General features: G+C 42.2%; 1 protein-coding gene across 4 annotated transcripts in view; it reads right to left on the bottom strand.

Annotated features, from left to right (window-relative positions):
- Positions 1–1,025: 1,025 nt before the first annotated feature.
- Positions 1,026–19,084, bottom strand: part of klhl13 (kelch-like family member 13) — a 58,106-nt gene continuing 40,047 nt past the window's right edge. For all 4 annotated transcript variants that reach the window (XM_061962336.2, XM_061962338.1, XM_061962334.1 and 1 more), the window contains 2 exons: positions 13,345–13,458; positions 1,026–1,946 (listed from right to left, as the gene is read on the bottom strand). In XM_061962336.2, coding sequence (XP_061818320.1) covers positions 1,459–1,946; positions 13,345–13,458 — 602 coding nt within the window. In that variant the 3' untranslated portion in view covers positions 1,026–1,458. The remainder of the gene's footprint in view (positions 1,947–13,344; positions 13,459–19,084) is intronic.

Here is a 19,084-nt window from a genome sequence, read left to right as displayed (position 1 = left end):
GAGGCGCTCGTCTCGGACACCATATGCCGCTATTAAGGGTTTAATCGGCTGAGAGCAGGTGGGCAGACTGTGGGCGACACCTCCGTCTGTCACTATGCCAACACAAGGAGAAAACAGCAGTTCCAGGTAACGCCTGTCAGCGGATTGTTTACACCTGTTCTATGTAGCTGACAGGTGTGACTGGGAATCAATCACAAAAAAGACTGGTACAGTAATCGCTCGTTTATCGCTGTTAATTGGTTCTGCACAAACAGGAATCATCGATTATAATTCAAATATTTTTATAGCTAGACCATAAAAAAACCTGTTTACTAGGGTGCTCAAAAAAATCGATGAAATTTTGAATCCCGATTTCTTTTTTTGTTTGTTTTAATTACAATTCTAAAATAATTCTTAATTTAAAAAAAATACATAAAAAAACCCCCAAAAAAACCCCACTTTTTTTAATGAAACATTTTTACAAAATAAGTTTTTAGGTTATCTTCATGCTTTCTTGTTGCACATATCTGTCTTAAGTCAGCAATCAATAGGTTTTGTAACCCTGTTTTGAAATGTTTTTATTATAATTTACATACCAAATAATACATTGTGAGAATCGTTTTGAATCATAATCGTGTTAAACCGTGAATCAAATTGGGATCGAATAGTCACCCCGAGAATCGGAATCAGATCGAATCGTGAGGTGCCCAAAGGTTCCCGCCTCTACGGTTTACTATCATTAAATGCATTTTTTAATATTATGAGCCCTCTCGATATGAAATAACACTCTTTTTACCCAATATAATAATGCTACCTGAGGCTGAGTCAATCTGAGGCAAAGATATTGAACAGCGTGATCTGTCATTTAGTGGCCAATACTAATGTAGTATTGATATGTTTAGTTCATTTATCTATTTTTATGCTTGAAAATACTTAATTTAGGGCATATATGTTGTTAAATATGCTTTGAAAAAAAAACTAAGAAATCTGAGTAGTGGTGAGGGACGACTATAATGTCACCAGTAATGATGCCATGAGAGTCTACGTATTTCAAAAACCACGTTTATTAAATTTTAGAAAACACCACTTGAACAGTTTCGTAGCAATCGCAGGAAAGATGTGAAACTGAAGGAGAGCTGTTTAGACGGGCCTGGGCCGAGCCCTGAGTTTTGTACCGGTGTCGCTCTGCTCTGCGCGATGGCGTAAAACAAGCGGCGACATCAGGTAGAAAAGTTGAATTGCAAAGTCCCTTTCCAAGTCAAGGTAGTTCCCTGACAAATAAAAAACCGAGTGTGCAACATTAAGGTGTAAATCGGTTGCCGTTACTGTACGGTTTTAGGTTGGTTTAACCACAAGTGTAGGACTGAGGGGAGCAGTTCAGACTTAGTCCCAAGAAGTGCAAACAATGTCTATATGTGTTTGTTGGGGAGTTAAGAGGCTTGAGGGGGTATGACCAAAATAGGGTTCCCCCTTCCCTCATCAAGGTGCTGAAAGGGGTGACTCTCTGGACGGCGAGCCTGACATATCTTCCGGGGGGAACACTGTGAGTGTGCAGGCTCGAATTCCGCCCAGCGACTCGGGTAAGTCAAAAACTTTGTGCCATTCGTCTTTCTCGGGGTCGTACTTCTGAACTATTTCCACCATGCAGCGATTGTTCCACGAGTATCCGCCCACCACGTAGATCTTATTCTCAAACACGGCCACGCCCACATCGCTCTGGCCTCGCAACATAGGGGAGATAGGCGTCCACAAGTCCAATGCGGGGGAGTAGTACTCGCAGCTGAGCACGTCATCGTAGTCGCTCGTTCCTCGGAAATGGTTCCCGCCGATCACGTAGAGGCGGTCGCCCACCGTGCACATGCAGTGGAGGCCGCGCACGGTGGTCATGGGTGCCTTCTGAGTCCATTTGTCTGCATCTGGGTCAAAGCACATCAGCTCCTTCTGAAAGGTGTCGTGAGTGATGCCCCCTGCAGCGAGAAGAGAGGGCTAATTAGCCTGCACGCCAACTACTGGGGGAGGAAAAGGTGTGATGCCATCTGACCAATCAGTGACTCATTTGCCCTACATGTTGTGTAAGCGGATGACAAACATGCTTACATTCAGCGGCGTCATTAAGGAATTGAAAAAAAACAAAAAACAGAGTCATCATTAATATTTACTCTATGGTGAAGTGACTACAATGTGCTCACGCAAATGTGCACAAACAGACTGGAGACGTCGAGACGCACAAAGCTGATGGCAAAGTGGGGAGAAAAGAAAAGAAAAAAACAGGACATGTCTACAGGGAAGGCTTAAAATAAAGAGGAACACAATCCCAGCATGCATTTGGGTGGAAGCCAGCCCATCCCCGCCCCACTCGCAACCCCCCAGGCAGAAAGACTAGGAGCGAGAGCAGCAAAGATTTGCAGTGAATGCCAAGCAGAAACAGAATCCCTCGCTTCGGTTGCTGCCCGGCGATTGCGTGCTATAGCTTCATTGTAGGAGCCTTTTTGGACTCGTAATACAGCGCCAACTTGTGATGATCGAGTCAGACTTTCTTTGTACAACTGTCGCTCCACAGAGCAAATCCTCAACCGGGGAGAGAGCCGTGTCTGCCATCAGGAGCACTACAAAGTCCAAATGTCTAATTAATCAGCAAGACATTGAGAGGCCATGAGGGTCCATAACACACTAACATCATTTACACTCTTTCCCTAATCAGGCCTATGAAAAACACCAAACTGTCCTGTTAAAAACACCAGGGATGAATGTGGATCCTACCTGTTAAAAAGTATCCTTGTTATGCAGGGACTCTTATTTTGAATCCTTTTACTTTGAAAGTATAATTTACGGTTGGGTGTGTTAACTTGATCGTTAATGCTATTTTCTTGTCTGCAGAAGTTATTGTTGATGTGAGTTTTCTAACACTTTAAGATATATTTTTAAAGCAATAAATTAATTAACAGCACAACTACTAAACCAGTTTTTAAACAAAATTTAAACAATGGCGTGGCGGAATTGTGAGAGTGGCCGTGCCAGCAACCTGAGGGTTCCTGGTTCGATCCCCAGCTTCTACCAACCAGGTCACGTCCGTTGTGTCCTTGAGCAAGACACTTCACCCTTGCTCCTGATGGGTCGTGGTTAGGGCCTTGCATGTCAGCTCCCGCCATCAGTGTGTGAATGTGTGTGTGAATGGGTGAATGTGGAAATAGTGTCAAAGCGCTTTGAGTACCTCGAAGGTAGGAAAGCGCTATACAAGTATAACCCATTTACCATTTACCATTACAAAAACAAACCTTTAAAAAAAATTTAAATTCAGGTGGATCTCGACTGGAAAAAGTAATCTATGGAAGTCAGTCGGGGTGTAACGGTTTTGTAAATACCGCTGTATTGCGGTTTCCAACTCATCACAGTAGCACCTTGACGTCTGAACGTATTAAACGAAAACTTAGTGAGTGAAGTTTATCTCTGGCACTTTCGCATTGGCCAGGCTTAAAAATAAACTACATCTCCCATAATCCTCTGTGCGACCAAAAAGTGAGGGCATAGAACGCAGTGAAGGAGAAAGGAGTATACTTTTTCAAAATGTATTGTAATCAGATCATATGTTCGGTATATTAGACAGAATTTTTAACGAAAATTCCATCTAATATACCGAAAATATGGTCTGTATATTAGATGGAATTTTTACCTAAAACTCCATCTAATATACCGAAAATATGGTCTGATTACAATAAATTTGAAAAAGTATATGAATAAGAAGACATAATGAACCTTTTTGAGCAACAAGAAAGGAGTAAGCATGCGGGACAATTGTGATCGGAGTGGATAAGAAGAACTGTTTTTTATGGACATTTCCTGAACATTTTTTTAAAGTGCATCCATACCATTTTGAATTATTTTGCTAAAAAACAGACGGACAAACCCTGGCAAAAACATAACCTCTTTTGCGGAGGTCTACATACGAAAGCATAACTTTCGTCTTGAGTGTTTCCAAGAAGACACAATGTGGGTCACGGTGCACCACCGAGGAGGGAAAGAGACTGGTGGAGCCGCGAACTCTGCACACCACGGGAAGTATTAGAAGCTACTTGATAAACTGGAAAATAGATTTGAAGCCAGCGAAGCTAAACATACATTTTTGAAGTATTTACATTATTAAAAGTTAAATTGTCAGATATTTGCTTGTAATTTGCTTGCTTCCACACAAGACAAAAATACATGCTTGTAGTAATGAATATGCTTAGAACATTTGAGCATTATGTTTGTCTTCAATTTCAGTAAGTGTGTTTATCCTAAACATTCCTGCCATTTCATTTTACATACTGTGGCATTTTTACCAAGTCTTTTTTTTTTTTTTAGACAATTCTACAATAATATATTACCATGGCCTGAATACAGTGATAATATCGTACCGTGAAATTTTTATATTTTTACATCCATAGAAGTCAGTATATGATAATGTTATGTTACAGAACATAAGAGCATCTGTGCTCTTTGTTGAATGTACCCCATTCTATTTAGAAATGTGAGTAAGAATTTGTGGAAAAACAAACAGCTCTGTTTAGATTGTGGAAAAACCTTACTATTTAAGTTAAATCTCCTTTTTTTAAGGAGCGATTTGCAACCTAGGGGGCCCAAATCTTTGAAGTCTTGTAAGCATTATATTGTGGCTTTTAGCACGTAATGACGTAAATTACGCTCTATGTAACACACACACACACACACACACACACACACACACACACACACACACACACACACACACACACACACACACACACACACACACACACACACACACACACACACACACACGATTTGTGTTATCATCAGCTAATGATAGCGATTTGGCAGAGTTTAGCAACTAACATTAGCAATCATTGAATGTATATTCTATTGTGACAACAATATGACTCTAAATTGTTAGTTGCTTCTCTGGGACTACAATTGCGTATGTACACGGGCTTTAGCGTGTACGCATGGACGAGACAGCAGTGAGTGATAGCCCAGAACGGCAGACTAATTCTTCAAGCAAACGAGCAATTTTTGTTTTAAGATGAATATTAAGACAAAAATAGACATTTAAAAATATATTTTCTGTTAAACCACTAATGGTAACATGAGCCAACTGGTGGTGGTTTTTATATTTTGCTTTGAAAAATATAACCGTGAGCAAGTTGTACCCCGCCTTCCGTCCAAATGCAGCTGGGATAGGCTCCGGCCACCCCCGCGACCCCGGGAAGGATAAGCGGTAGAAAATGGATGGATGAATAGATGAAAGTTGCAAACAACACCTTAAGCTCATCATTTGCCCTGTGATTCCCCTGAAACGTAGCACACTTGTCACATTGTCAAATTCAGCCCTGAGCCTTCAGTAACTTCAGTAAAGAACATAGAAGATCTTTCACTTCAATTATGACACACATTTCCATATATTCTACAGCTGAATGACAATGTATATGCTAAGAATTCTTAGCATGAAATTACACTAAAATATTACTTCTATCTTTTCAAAAGTAAAAAAACACACCGGTCCTCTAAAGTAAGCTTCTCCACTTTGGCCCTAATATCCCTGAAATTCACAGCACTAATGTGGATGGCTAAGTAAATAAGTGAAAAATGGGTTAAACCACGTGGCCGCGGGATGCGGTCCAGAGGCACCACGGCTCTCTACTTGTGTCTTGAACCGTGCCACGCCACTTGAGCTGTAACGGTCCGTGGGCTGAGTGGATGTGTCACGTTCATCCAGCTGACAGAATACCTTCAGACAGCGAAGCAGCACGGGCGCACAACGCAAGTTGATCTGCTGTGACAGACCGACACAGAAGTGCACTTCAGCGTGGGTCACCTTGCACAGCGGTTCTAATCCTCCGAGACCCGAGGGTGCTGTAGGGCTTCAGAGCAACAAAAATCCTCTAATTGGCCATTTACCTAGCCTTAAGCATCAAAAGTACGGCACGATATTTAAAACTTTCCACATGTCACGCTTGTGACCCAAGATATGCATATAAGAGTCTTGAATACGTACAAACATTACCTGCACAATCAAAAGAGATCGTAAAAAAGATTTTTGAAGAAGAGCACTGTATAACACTGAGTTGTCCAGTGTCTCACATACATTCATTTATTTGTGGTGGCAAGCCACGAACACATTTGGAGCACCACAGATAAAGTTGGTGCTCCCTGTTAAGGATATTTTCTGTTAATGCATGTCCATGTAAATGCTCTTTGAGATCTTTTACTTAACAATCGTCACATCTGCTTTTGGTTTTGCTTATATGATCGGTAATGCCGTTTTCATGCTGCTTTCCTTGACGCTTTAGTATCTTTCAAATTAAATCACTACTATAGCTAACCTGAAAATGCTTATTTAAAGGGGACCTATTATGCAAAAACAACTTTTCTTTACCTGTTTTTGTGTATTTGTGATACGCATAAATCCTGAAAATTTGAAATCAAACGATGGAGGCATTGCAAAAATATTTTTAAAGCAATCTGGCCGTCTTTCATACTTATGCCAAACAAGCCGTTAAGAATTTCCCCAATTTGTAATGTTTTTCTCAGTTGTGACTTCCGCAGCCCACAAAGAAGTTGTAGACCTCCATGCTGTTTCAAGTTTTTATCTGTTTTGTCGTGTAGAATGATGATAATTTGTTATGTCTGGGAACTCCAACGACTGATAATCAAAAAAAGATTTGCCGAGTCATATCGAGGATTAAGTATAGAGATCTATTCCATTGCATAGTTAGATTTTTTTTTGCTCGTATCTGCTTTTTGCAGGAAGATCTAGGCCCCTTGCGTATATAGTATATAGTTTACGCGCTGCTTGCTGCACAACAGCCATCTTGGCTTGGTTGACCACCGCATTATTTCACTTCCGGAAAGAAGTCACGTGTCGGAATACAAGCAATATGATAGAAATGTACCCATAGTGCTTTGCGCGAGTCCACCATTGTAGTTTGGCACTGTAGTCAATAACTTCCTTTTTTTCTCTCTATCATCTTGTTTAGGGGCAGACTGGGTCGTACGTGCACTTACATCATCCACTGTTGCCATTTCTAATACTAAGTAGTGTATAGTTCTAAATTATATCTCTGTCAGTAAACTTGATATGGCAGTGGTAAACACTACAACATGGATGACGGGGAGAAGATGCTGTCAAAGTGGAGGGACGTCAATAAGACTGCCCACAAAATGGCGCATCCTGAAGAGAAACTCAGAAAGCAGCTTGAAAATGTCTGTAAAACATACTCTAAGCAAAAATTTGACCAGAGAACAACCATTATAATTTATGTAGACTAAAGGAACTATTTTAAATGTATAACATTTTTTATATAGAATATGACCCCTTTATGTCTACAGTTTAAGTGTAAGTATATTTGCTCCCATTGTTTAGACAGTATTCCCTTGATTATTGCAAGATTTACGTTCCAAACTGAAATAGGGATTTTATGATTTATTTTATTTTAATATTATAATTTTTTTTAAATTATATTATACATTTTAAGTCTTTATAAGCTTCTCACATACTCCACACACTTCCAATGCTATTTAAACACTTTATACACCAATACCTACGTAATTATATAATGAAAACTTAAATGGGTACTCAATTGTACACTGAGGCTGTAGTAAATGAATTGCAAAGTGGCGAGGGAACACTTAATTTTCAGTCTATACTGTTGTTTAATAGTTGTTTATAAGTTTATTTTATTAGAAGACAGAATAATCTTGTACTTAAGTATTTCAGATATTAAGTTAAAATAAGGCACATTTTTCACACGGTTTCCCTAATATTTTGGCCAAAAATGTAACCAAGCTACAGATGAACCCTTCAATATGAGCGGTTTGAAAGTAAAGCAAACCACCACCACAATCAGGAATTTATGCCAGAATTTTTTACACAACTCTTCCATTCAATCTCATTTACGCAGGTGTACCTAATGTTGTGGATGGTGAATCTGTAGTCATATTTTTCATCAAACGTGTGAGCAATCAAACCCTGCAGGCTCCAGCCGATGAGAAGCATCTGACTAGCTGCAGATTAGTGCTCCTGCAACCAACGTGTTATTCATCAACTATTTGTTTTATTAAGAGCACAATATAATTAACTGTGCACAAACAAAAGTCACAAAGAGATGATAAACAAACTCCAATAATATCTAATAATATAATGTTTAGATTCAGAAAGATAAAGTGAAATGCATTACTCTAATCTTTAACATTAACAAACAGTATCTCCTTGAGAAAACTACTACTGTATATTCCAAATGAATGATGAGATATCCGCTATAAAACTAACGTCACTAAATTTAAGTGGAACCAAAAATGTACCAGACAAAATAAACACAGCCGAAAAATTTCAAGCTCATCATGTACAGTATGTTGTGGTGGGAAGTTGGAACGCGGCACCCACAGCCAGGACGGATTAACACACAGCATCTTCCGTGTGACAACTCCCACACATGTTTCAATCCTCTACTTTGCGCTGCACATTTCCAAATTTCCCCGTCATCCATCCATCCATTCACCCCTCCTATCTTTGCTAAAAAAAAATGGCAGAGGATTAGTAACGCTGAGAAACTAGGACTCATCTCCATAGCCCAGATTGTGTTATTTTCAAGCCAATGAAAGAGGTGACACTCGAGGAGCAGCAAGCTTAAGGGTGGATGTTTATGTCTGCCATTACCACTGACAAAATGTGTCAAGGAAAAATAGCAACAACCAAAAAAGAACGCTTGTGGTAAATGCAATATATATAATAATCATATAGACTAGGGGTGCCTAAAGCGGGGGCCTGCAGGCAAAATTTGGCCCACCGAGTCATTTCAATTGGGCCGCTAAAGTGTGGCATCTCAAATGTAATACATATTCATGCGGACCTCGTTCAAATTCACACAATCAATGATGGCATGTCCGCGAGGCTAACTAGTTGCTAGTTATTAATGTTATTTGCACTAATTAAAGTAACTATAATTTACATTTAGGCTATTTATGTTTCACACTAAACGTCCTTGTGATTGGGCACCAACTGACATAGACAATCTGCTAAGGGACTTCTTGAGCACACAACTAAGTACAATAAATAATAGACGTAAACGAGATAAGATACTGGAGTAAAATGGGGGAACCACACCGGAGGAAATACAAAAGAGCTTAAATAAAAAGGGACGAGGTGCTAAGTGTAAAAGCTAAGTGCCATGTCTAAAAGCACCATTGGAATATAAACCGTGAAGTTGCCTCAACGAGTTAATTTACAAAGACCGATTAAATACAAAGTTGGACTAGAAACTATTGACTAAAAAAACATTCATTAGCACTAGCAAAATAATCGATAGCAGAAATTTTCAGACAGGGCCTACACTACTTCCAGAAAAACAGATTTTCTGGAGCATATTTTGGAGAGGGTTTTTTTGAGCATTCCTTGTTAGGAGATTTAGTAGTTACGAATGTGCTTCCATAACTAAAACCTAAATTTGGTGTGTAAACACTAGATTCACTTGAGAACCAGTTACCGTGTGCACAGGGGAAGAATACAGTAAACTTCATTAAGGATAAATAAAGAAAGTATAACTAAGCAGCCTAACGGTCTCATCATTGACACTTCTTCCTCTTTCTCTCTCCTTGCAGCACCTTTTTCTAGTAGGCAAGACAACCACAGAAATAAAATTCATTTGCATCTTGCGTTTGAGCTTTTCATAACTGTATTTAAGGGGTACAAGAAATGGATGGATGGATGACTGTATTTTATATATATATATATATATATATATATATATATATCTCTGAGCTGCCACTCCTCTCTGAGCTGCCACCTTACCGTGGTAGAGGAGTTTGCGTGTCCCAATGATCCTAGGAGCTATATTGTCCGGGGGCTTTATGCCCCCTGGTAGGGTCTCCCAAGACAAACTGGTCCTAGGTGAGGGATCAGACAAAGAGCAGCTCGAAGACCTCCATGACGAATAAAAATAAAGGACCCAGATTTCCCTCGCCCGGACGCGGGTCACCGGGGCCCCCCTCTGGAGCCAGGCCCGGAGGTGGGGCACGATGGCGAGCGCCTGGTGGCCGGGCCTGTCCCCATGGGGCCCGGCCGGGCACAGCCCGAAGAGGCAACGTGGGTCCCCCCTCCAATGGGCTCACCACCCATGGCAGGGGCCATAGAGGTCGGGTGCATTGTGAGCTGGGCAGCAGCCGACGGCAGGGCACTTGGCGGTCCGATCCTCGGCTACAGAAGCTAGCTCTTGGGACGTGGAACATCACCTCGCTGGGGGGGAAGGAGCCTGAGCTAGTGCGCAAGGTTGAGAAGTTCCGGCTAGATATAGTCGGACTCACTTCGACGCACAGCAAGGGCTCTGGAACCAGTTCTCTCGAGAGGGGCTGGACTCTCTTCCACTCTGGCGTTGCCGGCAATGAGAGGCGACGGGCTGGGGTGGCAATTCTTGTTGCCCCCCGGCTCAGAGCCTGCACGTTGGAGTACAACCCGGTGGACGAGAGGGTAGCTTCCCTCCGCCTTCGGGTGGGGGGGACGGGTCCTGACTGTGGTTTGCGCTTACGCGCCAAACCGCAGCTCAGAGTACCCACCCTTTTTGGATTCGCTCGAGGGAGTACTTGAGAGTGCTCCCCCGGGTGATTCCCTCGTTCTACTGGGGGACTTCAATGCTCATGTTGGCAGCGACAGTGAAACCTGGAGAGGCGTGATTGGGAAGAATGGCCGCCCGGATCTGAACCCGAGTGGTGTTCTGTTATTGGACTTTTGTGCCCGTCACAGATTGTCCATAATGAACACCATGTTCGAACATAAGGGTGTCCATATGTGCACTTGGCACCAGGACACCCTAGGCCGCAGTTCCATGATCGACTTTGTAGTTGTGTCATCGGATTTGCGGCCTCATGTTTTGGACACTCGGGTGAAGAGAGGGGCGGAGCTTTCAACCGATCACCACCTGGTGGTGAGTTGGCTGCGATGGTGGGGGAGGATGCCGGACAGACCTGGCAGGCCCAAACGCATTGTGAGGGTTTGCTGGGAACGTCTGGCAGAGTCTCCTGTCAGAAAGAGTTTCAATTCCCACCTCCAGAAGAACTTTGAACATGTCACGAGGGAGGTGCTGGACATTGAGTCCGAGTGGACCATGTTCCGCGCCTCTATTGTCGAGGCAGCTGATTGGAGCTGTGGCCGCAAGGTAGTTGGTGCCTGTCGTGGCGGTAATCCTAGAACCCGTTGGTGGACACCGGCGGTGAGGGATGCCGTCAAGCTGAAGAAGGAGTCCTATCGGGTTCTTTTGGCTCATAGGACTCCTGAGGCAGCGGACAGGTACCGACAGGCCAAGCGGTGTGCGGCTTCAGCGGTTGCGGAGGCAAAAACTCGGACATGGGAGGAGTTCGGGGAAGCCATGGAAAACGACTTCCGGACGGCTTCGAAGCGATTCTGGACCACCATCCGCCGCCTCAGGAAGGGGAAGCAGTGCAGGGTCAACACCGTGTATGGTGAGGATGGTGTTCTGCTGACCTCGACTGCGGATGTTGTGGATCGGTGGAGGGAATACTTCGAAGACCTCCTCAATCCCACCAACACGTCTTCCTATGAGGAAGCAGTGCCTGGGGAATCTGTGGTGGGCTCTTCTATTTCTGGGGCTGAGGTTGCTGAGGTAGTTAAAAAGCTCCTCGGTGGCAAGGCCCCGGGAGTGGATGAGATCCGCCCGGAGTTCCTTAAGGCTCTGGATGCTGTGGGGCTGTCTTGGTTGACAAGACTCTGCAGCATCGCGTGGACATCGGGGGCGGTACCTCTGGATTGGCAGACCGGGGTGGTGGTTCCTCTCTTTAAGAAGGGGAACCGAAGGGTGTGTTCTAACTATCGTGGGATCACACTCCTCAGCCTTCCCGGTAAGGTCTATTCAGGTGTACTGGAGAGGAGGCTACGCCGGATAGTCAAACCTCGGATTCAGGAGGAACAGTGTGGTTTTCGTCCTGGTCGTGGAACTGTGGACCAGCTCTATACTCTCGGCAGGGTCCTTGAGGGTGCATGGGAGTTTGCCCAACCAGTCTACATGTGTTTTGTGGACTTGGAGAAGGCATTCGACCGTATCCCTCGGGAAGTCCTGTGGGGAGTGCTCAGAGAGTATGGGGTATCGGACTGTCTGATTTTGGCGGTCCGCTCCCTGTATGATCAGTGTCAGAGCTTGGTCCGCATTGCCGGCAGTAAGTCGAACACGTTTCCAGTGAGGGTTGGACTCCGCCAAGGCTGCCCTTTGTCACCGATTCTGTTCATAACTTTTATGGACAGAATTTCTAGGCGCAGTCAAGGCGTTGAGGGGATCTGGTTTGGTGGCTGCAGGATTAGGTCTCTGCTTTTTGCAGATGATGTGGTCCTGATGACTTCATCTGGCCAGAATCTTCAGCTCTCGCTGGATCGGTTCGCAGCCGAGTGTGAAGCGACTGGGATGAGAATCAGCACCTCCAAGTCCGAGTCCATGGTTCTCGCCCGGAAAAGGGTGGAATGCCATCTTCGGGTTGGGGAGGAGACCCTGCCCCAAGTGGAGGAGTTCAAGTACCTCGGAGTCTTGTTCACGAGTGAGGGAAGAGTGGATCGTGAGATCGACAGGCGGATCGGTGCGGCATCTTCAGTAATGCGGACGCTGTATCGATCCGTTGTGGTGAAGAAGGAGCTGAGCCAGAAGGCAAAGCTCTCAATTTACCGGTCGATCTACGTTCCCATCCTCACCTATGGTCATGAGCTTTGGGTTATGACCGACAGGACAAGATCACGGGTACAAGCGGCCGAAATGAGTTTCCTCCGCCGGGTGGCAGGGCTCTCCCTTAGAGATAGGGTGAGAAGCTCTGCCATCCGGGAGGAGCTCAAAGTAAAGCCGCTGCTCCTCCACATCGAGAGGAGCCAGATGAAGTGGTTCGGGCATCTGGTCAGGATGCCACCCGATCGCCTCCCTCGGGAGGTGTTTAGGGCACGTCCGACCGGTAGGAGGCCACGGGGAAGACCCAGAACACGTTGGGAAGACTACGTCTCCCGGCTGGCCTGGGAACGCCTCGGAGGAGCTGGACGAAGTGGCTGGGGAGAGGGAAGTCTGGGCTTCCCTGCTTAGGCTGCTGCCCCCGCGACCCGACCTCGGATAAGCGGAAGAAGATGGATGGATGGATATATTTTTTTTTTTTTTTTTTTTTTCAGGAGTACTGTGTAATGTGTGTGACTTAGGTTTTAAATCAAACATTTTTTACCTTACACTAAAACTCGACCTACATCACAGTGTAGGAACGGATTTAGTTTGGAACCACATGTAAACTGATTTACATGTGGTAACGTAATCTCAAGCAGTAATTACAGTGAGACTGTGAGACATGACGTTATACACTCGATACATGGTCAGCACTTACCTGAAATATACATGTAGCCTCCGTACACTGTCCCGGCATGGCCATAGTGTGGTTCATTCATCTTCGCAACATACGTCCATTCATTTGTCCTTGGGTTGTAGCACTCCACAGTAGCTTAAAGAAAGTGAGGGGGGGGGGGGGGGGGTAAATAGAACATATTAGTAGAAAGTAGGGCAAGACAACTAAGGAGGACAAACAGCAGCAAATGGGGCCTTTGAGGGTTTCAGTGTGGGAGCTGTAGCAGTTTTTAAATACGGGCGATGCAACCCAAAAACCTTGTCAACAGGAAATTGAGAGATCGTAAGATTATTAAATCATTTCTGTCAACTTCGAAGAGGAGGTTTTCTTGAAATACACATGAATCCTACAGGAAACACTTGGGTTCATGGAATGGCGTTTAGGTAATTTAGTAAATTTGACAGGCAAGCACGGTGACTTTGTAATATTTGATCGAAGGAAAGAGCATTTTTCACGCAATACTACAGTCCTTCCAAAGTAAGGAAGGGCACATTGTCAAGAGTGATCTGTTAAGCTCCAATTTTTCCAAATCCCTAGCGATGTGTCATCTGCATAACAAAACACTTTGTCAGCAGCAGGGCAACATGGCACTCTATCATTGACAATGTTGTTCTCAAACTTTTCAGAATGATCAATACTGACCAGTACCAAACAGAAAAGCAATATTTAGTCGAGCATCTTAACCTCCACCAGGTGGTAATGTATTTGCCTGTGTTCATTTGTCTGTCTAATATTTAGCAACATAGCTCAAAAAGTTAAATGGGGGGATTTTGATGAACATGTCAGAAATTGAAATCGATAACAGGTACCCAACGCCACAGAGTGTGCGCGCGCATGCGCACAACCGCAAATATTTACGAAATAAATATTGCCTCGAACAACCTACTCATTGAAACAGCTGCCTCATATGCCTCGTGTACAAGTAAGTAGTGATTTTAAAATATGTTTCTTTCATTGTATCTTCTGACCAGCAATCATGTAGACAATTACAGCGTGAGAAAGTTCACCTTGTGTATTAACGGACAGTAAGCATTTGTAGACATTACAGCGTGCCAAAGTTTACATTGTATATTAACGGACAGTAAGCATGTAGACAAATACAGTGTGAAGAAGTTCATATTAATGCAAACAATGATAGCTTATATTTCCGTTCTGATTTGGTTTCGGGAGTGACATGGATCGCTGTCCAGATTCAGACTTTATTTTCTTAATATTGAGAGATAGGGCCTGGCGGAGTTCTGCACTGTCCAAGTGTGTTTGTTGTTTAATGCTTGTCAGCAGAGGGAATGAAATTGTGCTTGATTCAATTTTTTGACTGCTTTTATTTTGTCGAACAACAACCTTGAGTGCCTTGAAAGGCGCCTTGTGAAATATTGTTACATTATTATTCCTTCAGATCTGCATATAATTGCAGCTGCTCAATTCCATGAATTGACAGTGAAAAAACCTAGACAAGACCAAACACTCATAAATGTTGGGGACTTAAAATAGAACATTATCTCTGCTGGCATGTTTTTCCATTATCAGATGAAAAAAAACATTGTGATAAGTCTGACTTTACTGGCCTCCAGGGTTTTTCCTCTCAAATCTTAATGGAAGTCGCAGGCAGCAGAGGGACAACTGGCCTTAGTGGGTATAGCCACAGTATTTTTGAGACCTTCAGATTTGACCCAAACCACAGAGGACAGAACCCAGTAATTGGATTGAAAAGAGCCTAGTGTTCTGTAGAGTCTGATTAGTCCCAATAATCTCAGAGTATTAAGAGAAAAGGGAAGACAAAAAAATTAATCACTGATCTTAGCTTTAGCAATTACTTTGTTGGAAAAGACCACAAACAAAAATAAAGCTGAACTGATTAGAACCAGTCAAAAGAGTACCTTGTTGACTTAGGGGTGTGCACGGTTCAAAACGTACCTCACCTTTAAGGTCACGGTCTAAGTACTGTAGATTTTCGGTATAGTAGGGGAACAACATGCCACACCTTACAATTGCTTAACTTTGTCGGTTTACATACAGTATCTGTCCAAATTTTTGACAATACTTTACCAATGCTCCTAAATGATAAAGTGTGTCAAAACATTTGACAGGCGCAGTGTTCCCAAATAGAGGAGTATAACGATGAAAGACTCTAGATGTTAGCTTCTCTTTAGCACCATCACTAGCAATGACTCCTGCTAGCCTAAGGCTGGGCAGTGCGCTAAACCATAGACATACGGTACATAGACGCCTCATTGAGATGGTTGGTCCATAGCTGCCATAAGTACACGTCTCCAGCATAATGGATGTGGCAGATCTGCCCCGTAAACTTACGCAAGAAAATGGATAGGTTTTTATAGAATGCCTTTTTTGTTTTTTTCGAGGCTGGTTTTACAGCAGGAATTCAAAGGATTACCCGCAGGTATTATCCGCAAGTTTTCATAGTAACAAAGTAACTAACAACATAGTAACTACAAATTCAGCAAATTATTTTCGTAAAATAAAGGTTATAATGGCCAAATACAATCAAAAATATATTTTCAGTCTTACCTGTGAAAGGTAATCACATGATTACCTTGTTGTGCATCTAATTTCCCCTCGGGGATTAATAAAGTACTTCTGAATCTGAATCTGAGATCTTGTTTTGACTGTAAACGGATACAAAAAAATACAAATTGTAATGTAAAATTTCAAGCAGCACATGAATCTTCTCCGTCCGCTCTTGCCATATCCAATAAGGCGTCAATGTAAGATTTAGTGCTTGATACGGCATCAATGTCTACCTATGTACTGTATGTATGTATATGGGCTGCCTGGCATTTGTTTACTGAGTAGAACCCTGACCAATGCACACTTTGTCCCTCACTTTAATGTGTACTGATTGGGAACGTGTACCAAACCTACAGCTTACACCGTACTTGGAAACTACAATGGGAGAACCTGAGAGAAATTCATAGAGCGAGCTGATTTGAGCTTAAAATACCATTAAAACAACTTGACATATTCCAATGCATCGCTCCCATTGACCTTGAAAGACTACCGCAGCTCCCCGTTACAAGATGAAGACTCTGTCATTGGTGTCACTGAGGCTTACAGCGCTGTAATTACTTTGCCTAAACCCACTAGTGTGGTTCAAAGGAACATCTTATTATAAGAACTGGATCTGCTTCTATCACATCGCCATTCTTTTGGTTCTGTTTCAGCTCGCTGAGGTGGGAGCATCAGGGATGAGAGTCACAGGGGTTAAGATACTGCTGTAATGTGTAGTTAAAGGCTAATGGAACTTAAACCAAGAACTGGCCGCAAGGTGGACAGCCAGTGAGTCAGGGAAACTTTGGTCTAATTATAACCTGAGGAATTATGACTGTTTGCATGGTGGCCATTTTCTGTTCACTGCTGTTAGAAAACTCAACATAGCACTTTGTTGTGTTCCACAATCATTGTACATCATGCAAGTAAACTTAACGTGAAATACATTCAAATACAGTGTTTCCTCAACTTACGAGCTCCATTTGTGCCACGATGGAGCTCTTAACTCAAAACAATTGTGTCTCAAATCAGCCCCGCCCATTGAAATAAATTGAAATCAATTCAATCCATGCATCGCCCTCCAAAAACACCACAATTTTAAAATGTAACTATTCTAAAAAAGAAAAACAAACTTTTAGATGATAAATACTAATGAAATTATTAAAATAGCATGTACTACAAACAAATACATACATTTTATGAAATTATGTAATAATTTGCCCTGGGGATCAGACTTTTTTTGGGAGTCTTACAGGGTGGTTCTTTTAATGTAACACTAACAATACAATTGTTGTTTGTTGTACACTGATGTCTTTTGAGTGATGCACCAGAGAGGTTAGAGTTGACAGCAAGAGATACAGGTGAAACTCAAAAAACTTTAATATCGTGCAACATTTTTTTTTTTTATTACAGCAATTATATTTACAAGGTAAAACTAATAAATGACATAGGCTCATAACATGCAACTCAACTGTCAAGCCTTCCTTTGAAACTATAATTTCGATAAATATCAGTTGAGGAAAACCTTCAATCAAAAATCTCAGAAAATTAGGGGTTTTCAAAAACTGCAAGTCATGATCATCAAAATTAGAATAAATAAAGGCTTTATACATCTCACAAATTAGTTTCACATTTGAAGTCGAATTGCTGACATGAATAAACGTTTGCATTATATTCAAATTTTTTGAGTTTCACCTGTGTGTATGTCTGTCTACCAAAGCTAACGCTTGACTGTCAAGTTTGTTGAGACAGGAGCGGAACAAACTGAAACACATCAAACACAGCATTGGCAGCTACTCCATATTTTCATTGATAAAGCTCGTATCCCAAAATACTCGTAAGTTAAGGTACTTGTAAGTTGAGGTACAAATGGACATACATTCTGTCCCTTTTATTACAAAGATCATCATAAGAAAACAATCCAAAAATCACAGATATAACTATGCGTTGGAGAGGAACTGCACTTTTATACTGGAATTTTTCACAATCCTTATGAGACAAAATAAGAATATTTTTTCTTTGTTTTTGCATTCTAATTTGCTCTAATTGGCTTGTTCTAGGTGGCTAGCAGTGCAGCTAATGGGATAAATCCATTCTGCCTTTAAATCTCTTTTAAAAGGAATCCAAAAAACGCCATAAATACTACATTTACGGTCCGTAACCTGTATAATAGCCACGGTGTAGCGACATTGTTCTTGTAAGAGCAAACACTAAGGAACTCTTTGTCTAGTGCAGTAACACATCGTCTTGCGATGGCATGCTACAGCATTAGCTGTAAGCTTGCTTCTGCAACAGCAGCTGAATGGCTTTTGAGTTTTTAAATGCACAACACAATGCGATAGGACACCAATCTGTATCGACTGAAAATATGAACAATCATATTACAGTATCTGTAAAGTATTAGCCCACATTTCATGTTTTGTATGTACACAGTTAGCTCGACAGTGGATGTACTGTAGCTGTACTAACAAGCATTACGTGCTGCATGTATCATGATCAATATTATAGTGATCTCACTCGATGGACAATTTTTGTCCGTTTAGTCAAGCTGGCCGGGTATGTTTTTTTCCAATTGATTTTGAGTGGGCACGCCATTTAGCTTTGCTTCAAGTTCCACATTTGCAGCGTCAAGTCATGTCGGTCCTGACTCTCTCAGCTTCAGTCTGCTCCAACGTTTTACCCTCTCTTCTGTAACAGGCAGTTCATCCTCCCTATATTCAGGTTCATAAAGAGAAGTTTTTGAATCCTCATTTGTGCGAAAATAGCCATCTTCGTCGTCCATTCCCAAGCCTGCCCTGATTAGAACACACATTTGTTTCCGGAAATAGGAACACACATTTGTTGCCGGAAGTGGGTTGCTATGGGAACGGAAATAAATGCACTGAGAAAATAATGCTTAAAATGACCAAAATAAGGTAAATATTGTACATATTAAATATTGTTATAATTGTGTCTATTACTACATTATATATATATATATATATATATATATATATACACACACACACACACACACACACTTATACAGTATACACACACACACACACACACACACACACACACACACACACACACTTGCAGCATGTATAAAATGTAGGAGGGTTTTGAAGTTTTTTCAGAGGGCTTTGAAGGCTACAGTGGTGACTCCTATTAGATGCATCTTGCAAGCGTTATTTATCATCTTTAGAATCTTAAAAAAAAAGACATGTGTTCTTGT

This window comes from Nerophis lumbriciformis, linkage group LG09 (genome assembly GCF_033978685.3).
Source record: "Nerophis lumbriciformis linkage group LG09, RoL_Nlum_v2.1, whole genome shotgun sequence".
NCBI lineage: Eukaryota > Metazoa > Chordata > Actinopteri > Syngnathiformes > Syngnathidae > Nerophis > Nerophis lumbriciformis.
Note: the sequence above shows the minus strand (reverse complement) of the source record. Positions and strands in the feature narration are given on the sequence as shown.